The following is a 19,914-nucleotide window of genomic DNA, read 5'->3' as shown; positions in this document are numbered from 1 at the left end:
TTCTCACTTTAGAATACTGTTCCAGGTTCCAAGTAATTCCTGAAGAATTATCTAATAATTATTTGTTAATTACCAATTAATTTCCTTATATGTTCACTTTAGAAAACTGTTTCAGGTTATAAGTAGCCTAATTCCTGGATAATTATTTGATAATTATTTATTAATTACTAATGAGTTCCCTATATTCTCACTTTAGAATACTGTTCCAGGTTCTAAGTAATTCCTGCAGAATTATTTGATAATTATTTATGAATTACTAATAAGTTCCCTATATTTTCAGTTTCCCTCAGTCATTGCCTCAAACATGAATTTACTCAATGGCATTCTATGCTGAGGAAAACAGACACACACAGTACTGTATATAAAATATAAAAACTAATCTGAGGTTAGTTTTGTATGACTGTTCATTAGTAGTTACTTCTTAGTTATTTTTCTTGAACCTTAATTAGTAGATAATTAGTAGTAGTTCTTCAAGAGTTATGACAGAATTCATTATTTATTGATTAACTAACTGTTACTTAACACAATCATAAAAATATATTACATACTGATTAGTTAACACATCTTCCTTAGTAGTTAACAGTAGTGAAGAAGTAGTTAATGAATAATTACCTATTAGTTCTTCAATAATTACTTATTAGTTATGCAGTAAGTAAGATACAGTATTCTAAAGTGTTACCGTTTAGTCTTCTTCAGTTTCTCCACCAGTTCAGCCAGAATGGTGTTTTTAGCTAAAGCAGGTCTTGGACTGAAGGTCTGTCTGCACTGAGGGTGTCACATTCACCGTTTGTCTTCCTCATCTGTCTCTGCACTAAACTCCCCAGAATCCTCCTTGGCGCACACCTGCACTCACTCTCATCACCTGTACCTCGTCATCTCACCCATTTATATTCAGCACTCTTCCCTTCACTCCTTGTCTGGTCTCGTCGATACACATCTATTCATGACTCACAGACTCTCTACTTCACCTACCGGCATACTTACCGTCGATCCCGATCTTCTTCAGCCTGTCTTCAGTCCATCTTCAGAGAATCTTCATCATCTGCATCTGCAAGAGAAAGAGAGACTTTGTTATCATTCAGTTAAGCTTCATCCAATTATACTTACCTGTGTTCCTACCTACGATCCCAATCTTCTCTGCCAGTCATCATTCCGTCTTCTAAGGAACTCCATCATCATCTGCAAGAGAAAGAGAGAGAGAGAGACTTGATTACACTTCAGTTAAGCTATCATCTGATATTCAACTTACTGTTTACTCACCTGTTACGTTGTACCGATCCATTCTGCAAATTAAAATATCAAACTTACCATCTTGCCTGCTTCGTTTGTACGAAACCTGACAGAGGGCAGCTGTAGACTCTTCTCATCCTCCTGATCCCAGCAGTCTGTTATACAGATCATACATTTCCAGATGATAATTTGGTTATACATGTAATCTGAGGTAAAGGCTAAATAAATAAACTGTACACTAACAATGCTGTTTGCATACAACACACCATTATAATAGCCTAAATTGAAACCTGTTTAATTTTAAATTAATAGGCTAGCAATTTTAATTATTTAGCAATTGAGGGGTTGAGGTTGCACCAATCAGGATTGGACTAAGTTGCACATGTGACTTCAGGAGCTGACGCTGAAGGTCTTGTTCCCTTCTCAGGGAACCATGTTTACATGAGTAACCTGAGACGTTTTCAGTGTTTTCACTGTTATACAGTACACTGTTAGCCCGGACAAGTTGAATCTACTTAAAAAATGTGAGCAAACTGGTTGCCCTAAAATAATTAAGTAATGGTAACTTAAAAAAATTTAGCTAATTTAACTTAAAATGTTTTGTAATATCAATTACTTTGCAGTTATTACACACAGTATATTTAAGTTCAATGTACTAGCCCAACGACTTAAAAAATGTGAGCAAACTGGTTGCCCTAAAATAATTAAGTAATGGTTACTTAAACTAGAAAATTAAGAAAAAAAGCAAATAAAAGTACATTCATACAATTTTCTGTTTTATTTTAATTTTCATTTGAAATACAACAAAACATGAATTTTACATGCCCTGAATACATTTTCCTCATAAAACATGAAAAGACAATCACAACAAATTGCACCAAAATGAGTTCACAGTATTGTCAGTATTTAATTTTAGGTGCCAGCTCACCTTTTCCCGGCTAAACATTACCTGCTGAAAAAAAAAAAAAAAGTTTTTCATACAGTTAGGGTACTCCAGGGCAGGGCGTAAATCAGTCCGAAAAAAGGACACAAAAGGCATGATGTTGGTCAGTTCATCCATCACCAAACATCCTTCCAAATCGATCATCACTCTAGATGGGTTAAGCTGATGACTTTCTTGATCAACGCAGAGGATTCTCACTGGAGTTTGTCTGTAAGAGTCCTTGTCAGCTGCATCCTAATGAGGAAGAAAAAGATTAAAGATAAAGATAGACAAATATATTATCATGTAAGATGATTCTGTTGTCAAATACTCATAAGTCATATGCTGCATTTACGCCATGTCGTAATTACTGTAATTCCGAGATGATAAAATGTGACGTTTTACTCAGAGCCGTTCATGTTCTTTGACTGGGAATTATGCATTTTTAAGGCAAAATTGTCAACGGCTAAATGAATCAGCAGCAGAAGGGTGGTACAACAGTCACGTGGTAAAAATAAGGAACCCTCAGAAAATTCCCAGTTTACAGGTTGCAATTACGAGTTCTACCAGAACGACAGCGCTTTTTTACAAGCTGGAATCTCATAATTATGGTATTACAAAATGGCGTGAATGCACCTATACATACCTGGTTTACTGTAGAAAGAGCTGGCCATTGAAGTACCATCAGGCTGATGTCAAAGCTTTTCGTTGAAAACTTTTCTGTGAGGAGCAAACATTAAAGTTATAGTCTTTATAATAGCACCTGACTTTCTGGTTTACATGTAATTGTGCACTGTGTAGTATGCAGATGAATACACCAATCAGCCTCAGAACATGTCTTAATAAACTTACATGACATAGGCCTACTTATCTGGAGGCCGGATAAGTTGAACATTGTGCATAAAGTGATTTAAATGTACATACATTTCAGATGTAAACAAAGAAATTGTTCTGTTCATGTATAACTTACATGTTTGAGCCTGCAATTTTAAAATAGATGTGCTCTCTTTTCACAGTTATGAGGGCAATACTTGCAGGTCCAAAGCATCTCTTCTTGACCTGCAACACAAAATAAGATAGTCTGTCGTTAAGAGGGCTATGAACTTAGATAAAACAGTACATCCATACGTTTTTGTATTCAACCCATTAATTAACTTTAACTTACTCTTTTAATCAATAGCCGTGTTGAAATAAAATATGGTCTTAAATTATTGCACTCACCACCGTATTCGCGCCGCAATCCTCGTCCTGTTCGGCGCCGGCCGGAGGTTCAAACAGTTACACTCTCCGTCTCAACAACAGTGAAATAGAAACAATAGGAAGGAAAATACAAAAAAACAACGTAGCCTAACTTACGTCGAACTCGCCGGTCAGGGGTTCAAGCGCGGCGATGTCCGCTGCACGCGAGTGAGAAATCTAGCTAGCTAAAAAACAAACAAACATTGATTTTCACTGCTCACAAACGGAAAACAAATAAACGATAAAAAGGTAAATGTCGGGAAAAACGTCCATAGAACTTGCTAAAACAAATGTTCCAACTTCTCATCAACAGCTCCTTGAATTCACACACACGACAAAATGGCGTTACCTGACTCGCAGCATCAAACCACTGCGTGGAAGGCGTGGTCAGGAGAAAAACTTCATAATTTGAGTCTTTTTAACTTACATTTATTCACACATTCAAATTATGTACACAAATTAGTAGAATCTACTTATATTTTATTAGTAACGCAATCAAACTTAAATATTTTAATTAAATTGTAATTAAATTCTTTATTAGATATAAAATCCGGGCTAACAGTGTAGCCCATACAAAAATGTAATATATGGCCATATATGTACTTATATTTTAAATAGCATGACATATATCTATACATATATTTGACTTGTATGAGAACACAATATATGCCTGCAACATATATCTATACATATATTTGACTTATCTGAGAACACAATATATGACTGCAACATATATCTATACATATATTCGACTTATCTGAGAACACAATATATGCCTGCAACATATATCTATACATATATTCGACTTATCTGAGAACACAATATATGCCTGCAATATATATCTATACATATATTCGACTTATCTGAGAACACAATATATGCCTGCAACATATATCTATACATATATTCGACTTATCTGAGAACACAATATATGACTGCAACATATATCTATACATATATTCGACTTATCTGAGAACACAATATATGCCTGCAACATATATCTATCGACTTATCTGAGAACACAATATATGTTCAACATATATCTCTACATATATTTGACTTATCTGAGAACACAATATATGACTGCAACATATATCTATACATATATTCGACTTATCTGAGAACACAATATATGACTGCAACATATATCCATACATATATTTCACTTATCTGAGAACACAATATATGCCTGCAACATATATCTATACATATATTTGACTTATCTGAGAACACAATATATGACTGCAACATATATCTATACATATATTTGACTTATCTGAGAACACAATATATGACTGCAACATATATCTATACATATATTTGACTTATCTGAGAACACAAAATATGCCTGCAGCATATATGAACATGTATGTGTCCAAACATGTGAAGAAAATATTTGAGTTCATCCATATATGATACCATATATCTGCATATATTACAGTATAGTATTGGTTTCTCGCATATATGGACAACATTAATTATAAATATGTGACATACATATTTGTTTTCAACATATTTAATAAATGTATGTAAACATACACTGTAACCCTTTACTGTAAATTTACAACGAATTTCTTACAGAATTGTAGGCTACTGTATTTCCATAATAGGCTACAGTATTAAGCTGTATCTTTTACAGAACAGCTGTAAATATACAGCACATTTATGTTTTCGTCCTGATAAATTCGTTACCATCATACTGACTGAAAAGGCATTGCATTGTGGGATTGATTTCTTTCGCGCTCAATTCAGTTCAAATGTGACGCGTCATGCGAGCAGACAGTAACGTTAGGCAGCTACAACAGGCAAACTCGTTTTGTCAGCGGGATTCAACTGAACAAATAATCATTCCTGTTATCAAGATAAACAATGTCTGCGAATCTGTGAGCAATTTTAAAGCTTTTTTGAGGTTCGGTTCGGTTCGGTTCGTGTTTCAAACATTAGTTGCCTGTGACGCAGCAGAAAATGGACGACGTTAACGGTAGCAGCTACCTGAAGACGGATGGAAGAATTTGTCATTGAATAATCTAACCTGCGCGTGACGATAAGTGGGATTTAGAGTTTGAGAAGATGGAGAATTGTTCAACTGAGTGATACGGTAAGCCAATATATAAGTTTTTTTTTTTTTTTGCGTTCGCATTTCTACATTGTTTTCACGTATTTGGTTTGATTTTGCGAACGCGGTTTACTACCGTGGCCGCGCAAGCAATTCACTGACTCTGTTCCACCTGTTTACCAAGTAACGTTAACTTCGACATTTCATATAATAGACAACCTTTACCATGCTATTTGCATGACGTGCATTTGATATTTTTTTCGTTTTAGGCTTTGTAATCTGATGGCCATTGTTAATGTAAGTGCTTTTAAGTAGTGTTACAGTTATAGTCTATGTTGTAAAAAAAAAAAAAAATGCTGTCAAATTCTGTCAGTTCTGTGATCGTGCTTTTGAATCGTTGTCAGAATTTTGCTAGCACATGAAAATCCATGTTCCTAATGCTGTTTTCAAATGTAGTAGGCCTGTTCCTGATTGCCATCCCATGGTCCTACAACTAAGTTACTCCCTAATTCAAAGAAGTTAGACGGTGTTATCCTTCAAGCAGATAAGTAGAGATTATTCAGCAAATCTCATTAATTTGTAATATGTTTTATGTTTTGGGTTCTGTTGATCAAGGTTGTGCTGTCCTTTTTAAAAATTGTTTCAGAAATTTGCATCGCTGATGTCCAGCAATCTACATTTGCCAGAAAGTCCACGACTTATTTCCTGGTATGTAAACATTAAAGGGGTAGATGAAACCTAAAATGAAAAGCCATCATTTACTCACCCTACTGCAAAATATGTTTTTCTTAATTAGTGTTTTTATTTTGTTTCCAGTCCAGATATCTACAATTCTTACATGAAGAAGCATTTATTAGACACGTAAAAATTGTCTTGTTTTCTGAAAGAATAAGTCAAAATTAAGTGAGTTTATGCTTAAAACAAACAAAATTATATGCCAGTGCATTTTAGCATTCTAACCAATTTTAATTTTTAGTTGAAAAATTTAATTCATAGAACTATGAATAGACAACTACATCGAACCACAGTGGAACCCACAGTAGTTATTTTAATTATTAATATTATTTATTTATTCTTTTTTTTTATTTTCTTTTTTATTCCATTACAGGTCAATCTCTAAGCAACCAGTGCTGGATATTAAGTTTGGAAGGTCAAGGTGTGTGTGAAGGATCACAGCCTCTTCATCACTGGCCTGGCAGCGCTGTTTGCCTCCTCCTATAACTTCAGCTTGCAGTACCAGGAAGAGGCAGCACCTTGAGTTTGGTCAGAGGTTAGTCATTGGCATATTTGCCATTCATACATATATATATATATATATATATATATATATATATATATATATATATATATATATATATATATATATATATTAGACTGAATTGTGTCACTAACCTTGACTTGACAGTATTTATTATGTTGACTACTGGTATGAACAATATGGCCCTGGTTTCCATACAGGGCTTAGCTTAAGCCAGGTCTAGGCCTTAATAAAATTAGGGTATTTAAGCAGCTTTTATAATAATGTATCATAAAAAAAAAAAAAAACATTACTGGTGTGCATCTTGAGATAAAACAGTGGCAGTCATATATTTTAAGATATATCGGTGCAAGTTGTTTTCAGTTGAAGGATTAGTGAAAATTCTGTCATTAATTACTCGCCCTCATGTCGTTCCAAACCTGTAAGACCTTCGTTCATCTTCAGAACACAAATTAAGATATTTTTGATGAAATCTGAGAGGTTTCTGAACCACCCATAGACAGCAACGTCTTTGCAACTTTTAAGGCCCAGAAAGCTAGTAAAAACATTGTTTAAATAATCCATGTAACTAGTGCAACCTTAAAGGAGAACTCCGGTCAATTTTAACATTGAGCTAATTTTTTTGTAAATTTGGAGTGCTGTCAATACAGAGAACAACGACAAAAATCGGTGTTGCCTACACCGTGTTATCCTCTTTTTAAAATTTGCACCCTGTTGACTTCAATTTTTAAACCTGCTTTTAGCCTCTTAACATCCTTGATGTGTCATACAAGTGCCCAGCCATGTGAGTGATTCCTTCAGAGTGAACACGGGTGAATCTGACTGCAGTAGATGTGAAAGATATCTTGTTGAAACATCTACAAATGTCCGTATATAGGTGAAAATGCCCCTTGAACCTTAATAAAAAATGTTAATTTCTGTCACTGCTGTAAACTGACCACTGCATAGAATATGAATATCTTTGTCAGTCAGCTGTCAACAGGCCTAAACAAGCCATGGCACCAAGCACAGAAGCACAATCCGTAAAATGTTATCTAATTATTATCAAGAAAACTTTGAAAATATCGATCGAGACATATTTTGTCAATATTGCTCACCCCTAATGCATGGTATTAATTTTGATTTCTTCGGGTCTTAAAAAGGTCTTAAAAAGCCTTAAATTTGACTTTAAAAAATGTGCAGAAACCCTGCTTCATAATATTTAGGTTGAACCACTGTAGCTATATATTTACCAATGTTTTTACCACTTTTCTGGGCTTTGACAGTTGCAATGATATTGATATCAATGGAAGGACAAAACTATCAGATTTCATCAAAAATATCTTCATTTGTGTCCCGAAGATGAACAAAAGTCTTGAGGGTGAGTAATAATGACAGAATTAAAATTTTTTGGTGCAAACATGCATTTAGTCTGGTAAATCATGTTGTCATATATGCAATAAACTTGCAAGGCTTGCAATTAAGTTAAATTATTTCGGTCACAAAGGTTTGGGCTGGATTCTGGCAGTGTGTGCTCTATATAAACGGAGAGTCTAAAGACTGCCTTTCCACTGATACTCTGATGGCACCGGATGAGGGCATGATATTGTTAATGAGCTGGGTGATGAGTAGACAAAAGTTGTAGAATAAAACTTTAAATCTGGCAACCCCACTTCCAAAAATTTAGTTAGTTGACAGTGTGCATGTAAACAGACACATTGAGTTGATGTATTTTACCAGGGCAGAAAAAATATCAGTTATTGATCACAACATCCAACATTGCATTTTTTTTTTCACAACATCCAACATTGCATTTATTTTATTTTTTTCATGTTGTTCAGTTTTAGACCGCTTTTGTGCTGTCTCTCTTTGTCAAAATATATACACTCAGTTAATAATATTTAATTGTTGTTTTTTTCTGCCTTTTAGACGCTTTCTTGACATCAATCCTGAACGTGGATCAAAAACAAAGAAAGGACAAGTAACTTCAAAGAAAACTGGCCAAGTTGTGCAAAACAAGAACACCACTGTAAGCCTACAGGTGTCCTCACTTCTGCGAAACCTTGCAGACTTTGAATGGGATTTCGTTTGCACTTTTATGGACTATGGTCGTTATAAAGCTTGGAAGAGCCAGGACATTTTTTAATAGAACTCTGATTGTATTCGTCTGAAAGAATAATGTCATATACACCTAGGATGACTTGAGGGTGAGTAAATCATGTGCTAATTTAAATTTTTGGGTGAACTATTCCTTTAATTAAGTGCTAACTGTTACCTGTTTAAGTGTTAAAATTGCATTTTATGTTTAAAAAGTAATTCAGCCAACATGTTCACAGAAGGCAATTTAACTAAATAAATGTTTTAAAACCCAGAAAATGTTTTCTTTTTCCTAGTGTGACTACTCTTATGAAACCTTAAAGTATAATATTTTAATTATGTAATAATAAAAGCAGTATTCCCTGTAAAAATACAATTTATTGCTGTCGACAAGTTTAATGTAAAATGTGGTATATGCTGTATTTGGTAATTACAGTGGAGTACTGTAAATGCTGTTTACTGTAGTAGTGTTGTAAAAATACAGTATGTGGATAGCAACCCAGCTGCCAGTATTTAACTGTAAATTTACAGTGAAAAGTTTTACAGTGTACATGCATGTGATACTGATGCATTTTTAAAGCTGTGGCATATGGTTATGGTACTTTGTGGATGTATTTGTCAAAAATGACAAAGAAAACACTGCATTATTGTATTAAAATACTATATTTGGTATTCACACAATAGACAATCTCCAACTATAGGCATTTAATTTCAAGGCATTCAGATATAAGGTTTGTATCCCTAATACATGTGAAAGTATGTACTATAGAAATAAGTACATATATGCATGTATAAATATATGCGTCATATATGCGTGTATACATATATGCGTCATATATGCGTGTATACATATATGCGCCATATATGCGTGTATACATATATGCGCCATATATGCGTGTATACATATATGCGCCATATATGCGTGTATACATATATGCGCCATATATGCGTGTATACATATATGCGCCATATATGCGTGTATACATATATGCGCCATATATGCGTGTATACATATATGCGCCATATATGCGTGTATACATATATGCGTCTTACATATATTTCACATTTTTGTGCATATACGGGAAAATATATGGCACTTACATGAAAACGGCCATTTTTGATATATTTTGAAATATATGTTTCATATATGTATATGTGTTTTACATATATGAATTTTGCATATATTCTCATATATGCAGCAGACATACATGGGCACTAACATTATATATGTAATTTACATATATTGACATATATTACATTTCTGTATGGGAGGGGGCGCTATCACACATCTTCTGAAAGAGTACAGTATCTCCTGATCAAAACACAGGAAAAAAAGAAGCAGAAACAAGCGATAAAAGCATTGCTTATGCACGTTGTAGTCTTTGAAAACAAACACAATTTTCTAAGCTTTTGTTTAAAATGTTGTTGTTTTTATGAAACTTACCCACATTTAAGTGTTGATAAAAAAATAATACCTAAATCTACAGAGGATCTGTTATTTATTTTGATATATTGTATGTTCAGATATTCAATCAAAAAAATATTCTGGGGGCCATGAGAGTTTTGTGAAAATGATCAAAAACTTTGACAGTTGCAATTTTATTTTATTTTTAAAGACTCTGGTGGGAAAAGGGTTAATGAGCTCATTGTTTCTGCATAAATGAATACATGATGTTAGCTAGCATGATCTGTATTATCTTAGAACCATACATTTTTTACATTGAAATTACATTGACACAGTAAACATGCATTCGTGAGTAGCCTAAATCTTCGCTCAGTCATTCATGAGCTCGGAATTTGTAATTATGATATTTTCGACTCCACTTGAAGGACACATACAGTAAACACAGTAAAGTGACTCTCCTTGATCAGGAATGAGGAATTAAACTGCTTTACAGACACTCCTGTTTTACACATGTCACTCAAACACAGAACCAACTATTTCAACTACTCAGTTCAGGGAAACAGAAACTGAAGTGTTGTTGAGCTGTTGTGTGTTTGTGTCTCTCTGTATTCATGCAGTAAAATGGCAGAAGCCAGAATTTCAGTGGATCAGAATGAGTTCACATGTTCAGTGTGTCTGGATCTCCTGAAGGAACCAGTGGCTATTCCCTGTGGACACAGTTACTGTAAGATCTGTATTACAGGCTGCTGGGATCAGGAGGATGAGAAGAGAGTCTACAGCTGCCCTCAGTGCAGACAGACCTTCAGTCCAAGACCTGCTTTAGCTAAAAACACCATTCTGGCTGAACTGGTGGAGAAACTGAAGAAGACTAAACTTCCTGCTGACTGTTACGCTGGATCTGGAGACGTGCAGTGTGACGTCTGTACTGGAAGAAAACACAAAGCCGTCAAGTCCTGTCTGGTGTGTCAGGAATCTTACTGTCAAACTCATCTTGACCGTCATGAGGAATATCACTCTCGTAAACCACACAAAGTGATTGATGCCACTGGACGACTGCAGGACATGATCTGCCGTAAACATGATAAAGAGCTAGAAATGTTCTGTGTCACTGATCAAGAATGCATTTGTGTGTGGTGTAAAGAGTATGAACATAAAAACCACAAAACTGTATCAACTGCAGCACAGAGGACAGAGACACAGGTATGAGCTGAGAGGGATTGATCACACAGAAATGAAAGTGTCTTCATTTACTCACTCATTTACTCATGTTGTCCCAAACCGATTTGACTCACTTTCTTCTGTAGATTTTAAAGATGATATTTTGAAGAATGTCTCATCTATTTTACACTATACATTGAAAGTCAACGGGGTACAAAAGTGGTTTAAAAACGAAGTGTGATTAATTGTACTAACGTGCACTTGTAGTGTACTTCAAATTAAGCATATTGAAAAGAAAAAAAAAAACTGTACTTGCAGATAATATAATATTAATTAAATAAAAGGCCATTTAAGTGCACTTAAAGAGAGTACATTTTCATGACTGTTTCACTTAATAAATACAATTTTTAATGTCAAATTTAAGGTTTTATTTTAAAGTACCTTTTAATAATTTTTAATATTTCAATGTGACTCTTTTGCTCCATGCTTTAAAGTAGTGCACTTATTTTGATGTGTTGACATACTAAAGCACATGTAAAGTACTTGATTATAATTACAACTGTAGTGTGTTATTCAATATTTAACCCTTAGGGGTCCAACATGTTTTTAGGGCCCTTAAGATGTTTTGACATGCCCTGACATTTGTGCTTTTTTCAGTTGCTTATAAACATATTAATGGCAAAGGTGTCATTACACTCTATTCGGCACAAACAGGGCTGTGTTCACATTAGCAGATAATGAGTTGCCATGAGAACGACTGAAATCTCTCTCTTTTCATACAGATTACAGAAACAGAGAATATTTGTTTTCGTTTTGAATTAGATAATTTAAAAATAGACACTTAAATGTTTATAAAGATATATTGCTCATGCCTGTGTGACTAGTATTCGCTGAGTGTTGTTTAAGTTTAGAGACGTGCTCCAGAAAAAAGTTTACAGAGACAGAGAGGCAGAAATAATACCGTTTGTTTTCTTTATTTCACAAAAGCACAATGTTTTGCTTCGACTGTAAGTGAACACATAAAAAAGACCATTCATAACCATAAATGACGGAATATTTTAAGTCTATTTTGCTGCTATGTGAAGAGAATCCAGCAAAACGCTCCGGTGTGTTTGTCGACCCCAGAGGGTTATAAGTTAATATATTTACATTTACATATACATTTATTCATTTAGCAGACGCTTTTATCCAAAGCGACTTACAAATTAGAACAATAGAAGCAGTTAAACTAACAGTAGGACAACGTGTGTGTGTGTGTGTGTGTGTGTGTGTGTGTGTGTGTGTGTGTGTTCATCTCAGCCTCATTGGTCTGTCACTGCTAGTCAGTGTCAGAATATTTGAAATGACCAATCAAATCAAAGTAGGCAGACTTTACGTTCAAAGAATTTTAGCAGCGTGACTCGACGCTTCACTTTACGGTCAAGTGCGAGATAAGATGTAAGTAGCTAACAGCGTAAAAAAAAACCAGCCCAAATGTAAATTCACAGATGATTTACAGAGAAAATTCCTGTGTTTTCGTTTCGGTCGGGATCCGTGTAAAGCAGAATACATGAACTGCAAAGCTGGCACGTATACGTGTCAGTGTCAAATAAAGGTACTAGCGACCTAGAAGCCCACATAAAGAAAGTATAGGCTACAAGAGAACATCAGGAGGATTGAAATTATTTTCTTACTGAAATAGTGTAGTAGATTTTTTATTTTAGTAGTAGATTTTTAACCTATGGCCATGAAAAGAAATAGTGTCATGTAAAAGGTGTTAAAAGCTAAACTTTTTAAAAAAAAATAGTATTCTATTGTTGCGGGCCAAACATTGAATGGAAAGGATGTATTACTTTATGTACAATAACATAGTTAGTTGCAAGGTTGTGAATGCATTTGCCAAGTATTTTTTCATGCATTCACCCCCCAACCACGCCCCCACCCCTTAACCACGCCTCCCCAAACCACGCCCCCGTCCTGTTTTCTGAAAACTAAAATATGGTCACCCTACACTTAAGTATATTCTTTTAAAGAATATTATTTACATGCACTGTTTTAAAGGACCAATTTTGATTCACAAATCAAATCAAATCAAATCATTGATCAACTCATGTACGCAGAGCCCAAATCAAAGATGATGACGTCAATAACATCAAACTTCACTGATCTGTGGTTTGAACCTTCAGTATAAACTTGCCATGCTAGATCTTTAACCCTTATTGTGTGACAGTAGTTTTATGTGTCATTCCCTGTCATTGGTTTGTCCTCCAGAAACAGCTGAAGGAGACGCAGATGAAGATCCGTCAGAGAATCCAGCAGAGACAGAAAGATCTTCATCAGCTGAGAGAGGCTGTGGAGTCTCATAAGGTGAGTCTGGAGAAGAAGAGAAGTGTGAGACGTCTCAGTTTGGACTCACTGAACTCACTGTGTGATTGTGATGTGTGTGTAACAGCGCTCTGCACGCACATCAGTGGAGGACAGTGAGAAGATCTTCACTGAGATCATCCGCTCCATTGAGAGAAGCCGCTCTGAGGCGACACAGCGGATCAGAGATCAGGAAAAGACTGCAGTGAGTCGAGCTGAAGGACGACTGGAGCGACTGGAGCAGGAGATCAATGATCTGAGGAGGAGAGACGCTGAGCTGGAGCAGCTTTCACACACACACCATCACATCCAGTTCCTGCAGGTAACAGAGATCTAGAAGAACTGGATCATAGTGGACTTGAGCAAGAGACTCACAGAGAAACATTTCATGAGAGCAGAATGAGACGAACTTAAGCAGGGCAAAAAAACACTCTAAAGCTCAGCTATTTGCATTTAATAACAACATTAAACTATTCCACATTCATTTAACTGCAAATAACATGCAATTAAGTTTCTGAAAACATTACAGCCAATCTGCACTTACATATTTTTAAAGTATATTATTTCTGTCACAAGTACAGTACTTTCTCTTTCACAAGGAGTGTAAGTGTGAAATCCTAGAGTTTGTAGCATTAAATGATGAATATGAGAAGAATGTGCTGATTGTGTGAAAGTGCTGGATTGAAGCGAGTCACTGAAGAGAAGTGAAGTCAACAAGAGCCGCTCAGATCTGATATAGTGCAGGTTATTGGCTGAAGTGTGGAGATGATGAGTTTTGATTTCTGTTTTCTGTAGAGTTTCCAGTCTCTCTCAGCACCTCCTGAATCTACAGACGAACCCGACGTTTCCTTCAGTTCTCTCTCCTCTTTTGATGGCGTGAGAGAATCTGTCCGTCGGCTGAGAAACGAACTGGAGGATTTCGGCGAAGAGGAGATCAAGAAGATCTCTGATAGAGGTAAAGTCCTGCGCCTCGTTTATACAGAAGTGTGGAGAATGATCCGAAATGTGAGCGTACAGTTTCTGAAATATTCCTATGATTTATAAAACATGCGCACAAATAAAATCCCACTTTATAAATCACAGTTCATCTTTAATTCAAGTGCATCAACTCTACAGGACAGCCACAAACATCCCTTGATGGTTTAGAAGTAATAAATACTTATGTATGTATTGAAATTGAAATCCATTGAAATTTAGGATTGAATCCGATACGTGTGTTTTATATATGAGGCATCTGGAGATTCTTCTGTTCTCAGAAATGAGTCCTGCATCATCTAATATCAGATTAGAAACGTCTTAGAAATGGATGTATTTTATCTTGTCATTTCTCTTCACACTGTTCATGTCTGTTTATTTCCACAGTCACATTCACCAACATGAATCCCAAGACCAGGAACGACTTCCTACAATGTAAGTCACTGAGAAACAAGCAGAAAAACTCACTGAGTGTGTTCATGTTCTTCCTGTAGAAGGAGAAATAAATGATGTTTTATTAACAAGGTTCGGGAGGAGCACGTTCAGATAATTAACACAAGTGGAGAGCACTCAGCAATCAATGGTGAGAGGTATATATACTCAGCAGTCTCACCTCATTCCATTGACAGTTTTTGCAGCATCCCTCCACCACCCCTTCTCCACACTTCTAGTACTAAACACTTACATACGGGGGGAGTACTCTGGGTTCGGGCCGAACTCCGAGCTCGGAGCCCTCCCTCCGGACAGCACGCCATATACGCATTAAACTTACCCATTCAAATTATATGTAAGTGTGAACTCGTGAAACATGATAGAAGAGTTTTATAATTGATCATGTAAATGATGATTTGCACAGGATATCTGATCAGCTGTACTGAGACACTGATGATACATTGTTCAGATACATTAAAAGATCAGACAGATTCATAATTCCTGATTCTGATGTGTTTTCTCTCCATCAGATTATCATCAGCTGACTCTGGATCTGAACACAGTGTATAAACGCCTCAGTCTGTCTGAGAGGAACAGAGTGTTTACTTACACTGACACACAACAGTCATATCCTGATCATCCAGACAGATTTGATTGTTATTCTCAGGTGTTGTGTAGAGAGAGTGTGTGTGGACGCTGTTACTGGGAGATTGAGTGGAGTGGTGAATATGTGTATATATCAGTGTCATATAAGAGCATCAGCAGGAAGGGACAGGGTTATGAGTGTGGATTTGGACATAATGATCAGTCCTGGAGTTTGTTCTGCTCTTCCTCCAGTTACACATTCTGGCACAATAACATACAGACTGTTCTCCCTGTAAAGTCCATCATCAGAAGAATAGGAGTGTATGTGGATCACAGTGCAGGAACTCTGTCCTTCTACAGCGTCTCTGACACAATGAGCCTCATCCACACAGTCCAGACCACATTCACTCAGACGCTCTATCCTGGGTTTTATGTTTGCTCTGGATCATCAGTGAAACTGAGTTGATGATGTTTCAGAATAGACTGTAGAGAGATTTTACCCATAATGCTTTGAGCTGATAAATCAGTAACAGTGAGATGTTACAGAGACTCTTATTTTAATTTTCATTAATATAGCTGAACTTTAGTGTTTTAGAGTCTCTTACATTTTCACATGATTTTTGTAAACCTCAAAATGTGAGTAAACAAGATGCAACAATGTTAGGCTATTTCGTTCTAATGTTAACAAATTCACAAGATTAAGATTTATAAGATGTTAAGATTTATATAATCCAAATATAGCCATAATATAATATTATTAAAGAAACTTGTCTTTTCTATGAAGTAATGATACAAGCTCAGGGACATTTATAATCTTTTGATGTTTTTGATGTACAGTACACAGAGTGTCTTGATTTGGTGTTCTGGATACTGACATTTTGTTTATTTTTAAAGTCTCCCTGTGGTGAAAATCAAGCTTTTAATGTTGTTTTCATGTCTATGTGGTGTTTTTAATATGCTTTAAGACAAACTGCAGTGAACCAAAGACAGTCTCAAAAACATGGTTTGAAATCGCTGGTGTTTCTGACATCACAATCTACCTTGTAACCAACCAATCACATCAACATACAGGCAGACTTTAGCATATCATTAACTATTCTCTGAAGCAATTCAGTCTCAAGAGATGCCATGTTATCCCGGTATATTTTTCAGTTGATATGAAAAATCAGGTACATTTAGCAATATAGCGGGTGAATGATGAACTATGCCTTTCCCATTGATGTTCTGAGTTACTGACCGAGTGGATCTCTGAGCTGTGAGTGAGTGGAGGTGGGGCTAATTTGCATATTCATAGCACCGCATATACTAAATTAGGCAAGGGTGTAGTGTTACATTCAAGCTATTTTAAGGCATGAAGAATTTTTTTTTCAAGGAAAAAAGCGTTTAAATGTGTCAATTTGGTGATCAAATGTGAGTTTTCAGGGATAAAATGATTGACTGCAGGGGGACTTTAACTCTTTTCAGACAGATTACTATGTGATAATGCAGCTGTTTTATTCACATATTCATCAAAGTCACCTTTATTTATATAGTGCTTTTTACAATACAGATTGTTTCAAAGCAGCAGTGATAATATTATAAATATATAATTATAATAAAATAATGCAACAAAGTTTGTTTTGGCTGGAAAGCACCCAATACACATTCATGAACATATGAATATGAATATATGTCAGGCCACAAATCCACAATAAAACTATGCATGGGCGTTTGCTTTGGTGTTGCACTCTATGCAAGATGTCTCTCTCTCTCTGTGTGTGTGTGTGTGTGTGTGTGTGTATATATATACTGTATATATATATATATATATATATATTAGTACAAACTTTAGTTGCGATTAATCGATCTGACAGAACTAAACAAAATTAATAATAATTATGTTTAGTTCTGTATAATAATTAATAATAATAATTAATAATAATAAAAATGCTAAATTAATTACGTACACAAATACATTTTATCAAAATAAATTAATTAATATAAATTAATACAAATTGATTTAAACAAGCAAATAACTAAATAAACAATTAAACAAAAACATTTGATTAAAATAAATAGCATTTGCAAATCTAAATAAATACATTTTGATCTAAAAAAACACAACTAGTAGAAAAAAACACAATGTTTTAAACACATTTATATTTTTTTAATTTTCCACAGTATTAGTTGGGTCTTTATTGAAACTATACTTGTATATTTTATAGTGTGTGTGTGTGTGTGTGTGTAAATATTATGTAAATTTACACATGCATATTTATATATAATTATAAATATGAACATAAAAAGAGAAAAGTGCACAAAAATGTCACGTTCATAAAAAGTAAAAAGCTCAATAAATATAAAAATTGCATTCACTTTAAAAAAAACTGAGTGCAAAAACTTGTAAAAGAAAAGTAAACTTGCGAGTTTTTGCACTCAGCTTCTACGGTTTTTCAATTCATTTTTGTTTTCTCGTTGTTGTTTTTCTTGAAAGAAAAGTAAGTTTGATGCAAGCAGCTACAGGTAGCCAGTGGACAGGTACAAGTAGGGGTGTGACACATACAACTATCACAGAGCATACAAACAGTCATTGATCATCAACAAGCAACATATCAAAGTAACCAAGATGATGTGAACTTATGAACCCTTTCATTGGTATAATTCAGTTTTTATTTTGTTCATATTAACTATTAGGCATTGTTATTATGTATGTGAAATAGATGTAAGCATATGTCATGTGAAATAGCTTTATCAGGGCAGTACTAAATAAAATGTTATGCAATTTTTGTGATCCCTCTTATTTTTTAAATGCTAAATATGTTGTAGATTCTGCAGGCGTGGGTACCAACATATTCACTCAACTGTAATTACCAGTAGCTACAAGCTAGTTAGATTACCTATACCCTGAATGTTAAAGGAACACGCCAACCTTTTGGGACTTTAGCTTATTCACCGTATCCCCCAGAGTTAGATAAGTCCATACATACCCTTTTTATCTCCGTGCCTGACGTAACTCTGTCTGACGCACCCACCGCTAGCCTAGCTTAGCACAAAGACTGGAGGTAAACAGCTCATGTGACCTTGTTATTTGTACACAGTGTGACTATACAAATCACAACATGTAAATAGGAAAATGTTAGCGTTATTTTGTCACTTATTGGGAGCAGTATGCTAGCTGGAGCCGCAGTCTTTGTGCTAAGCTAGGCTAGCGGTGTGTGCGTCCGACAGAGTTACGGCACGCAAGGAGATGAAAAGGGTACATATATGGACTTATCTAACTCTGGGGGATACGGTGAATAAGCTAAAGTCCCAAAAAGTCGGCGTGTTCCTTTAATATTGAGCCCCATTTTAGAACCAGGATGGCATGTAGATAAAGTGATGTGACCTTTACTGTAAAAAAAAAACACATTAATAAATCTAGACTGTGTTAACATATTATGAGTTCATGAGTGCATTTATGTTCTTTCAAGAACCAATCTATAAAAAATAGATCTTCTCTGCACTTTCAGATTGACAAGTTTGTCCTCTCTGTCATGACTGATGAGCAAATGGCAAAGTATATTACCGGTAATTCATATGGTGATCAACTGGCTGTCCTCTCCTTCTGTCAACAAACAACGTCCTGCTCACATAAAGAATCTCTGTTACAGAATTTGAGAGATGAAATTGAAGCAGGGAAACTGGGATCAAAGTCAGCTAAAACTTTGAATGTTAAACCATGTGTCTTCCCTAAGCAAAACATAAATGTATTGGCAACACACAAAAATTTATCTGCAGAAAAAACCTCCAGAAGAATTGAAATTGGATGGCTTCACATCTGCCGTAATGGATACCAACAAGTGAGGACCAGTAATGGTGGTGGCACTAGACATGTGACGGTTGAAAAAAAGACAACTGTTTTACAAATCATGGAAATGAGAAAGAACCTTTTTTTCCCGAGTGGACAGTCACCAAAAGGTCCAGAAACAGACTTCACTTTTCATGTTTGTGATTTTAAAAGAAACCAAATTCCCTTGGATAGCACTGCTGGATATCTGTATGAACAAACAAAACTGAAAATGTTGAGATTTTACATTGGCACTAAACAGGAGGTGTGTGTCACAGACGTAGAGTCTTTATCTGATGGAGAAAAAGAGGAATGTAATGAACACTCAACACTTGGATTAGACAGTGATACTGAGAGACCTGCTGAAAAACTGTTATCGCATGGATGTCTGAGGATTCAATCACACATTTATTGGATGACGGACGTTCAT

General features: G+C 35.3%; 1 protein-coding gene and 2 long non-coding RNA genes across 3 annotated transcripts; 2 read left to right on the top strand and 1 right to left on the bottom strand.

Moving 5' to 3' along the window:
* Positions 1 to 1,986: 1,986 nt before the first annotated feature.
* On the bottom strand, positions 1,987 to 3,752 carry LOC307161199. Its single transcript, XR_013821697.1, has 4 exons — positions 3,374 to 3,752; positions 3,123 to 3,211; positions 2,799 to 2,872; positions 1,987 to 2,407 (listed from the first exon to the last, which is right to left on the bottom strand). It is a non-coding gene; the product is annotated as an uncharacterized lncRNA (long non-coding RNA).
* Positions 3,753 to 6,005: 2,253 nt separating this feature from the next.
* LOC307161259 lies at positions 6,006 to 9,064 on the top strand. Its single transcript, XR_013821703.1, has 3 exons — positions 6,006 to 6,155; positions 7,971 to 8,065; positions 8,614 to 9,064. It is a non-coding gene; the product is annotated as an uncharacterized lncRNA (long non-coding RNA).
* A 1,678-nt stretch (positions 9,065 to 10,742) lies between these two features.
* Positions 10,743 to 16,436, top strand: LOC307158591 (E3 ubiquitin/ISG15 ligase TRIM25-like). The gene is made up of 6 exons (XM_079871304.1): positions 10,743 to 11,386; positions 13,595 to 13,690; positions 13,776 to 14,009; positions 14,483 to 14,642; positions 15,050 to 15,097; positions 15,625 to 16,436. Exons 1-6 carry the CDS (start codon positions 10,808 to 10,810, stop codon positions 16,143 to 16,145), a joined length of 1,638 nt encoding a protein of 545 aa, XP_079727430.1. The 5' UTR covers positions 10,743 to 10,807; the 3' UTR covers positions 16,146 to 16,436.
* Positions 16,437 to 19,914: the final 3,478 nt, after the last annotated feature.

This window comes from Squalius cephalus (assembly GCF_949319135.1).
Source record: "Squalius cephalus genome assembly, chromosome: 1".
In the NCBI taxonomy this organism is placed as follows: domain Eukaryota; kingdom Metazoa; phylum Chordata; class Actinopteri; order Cypriniformes; family Leuciscidae; genus Squalius; species Squalius cephalus.
The sequence above is the reverse complement of the archived record's forward strand: the minus strand, read 5'-3'. Positions and strand labels throughout refer to the sequence as shown.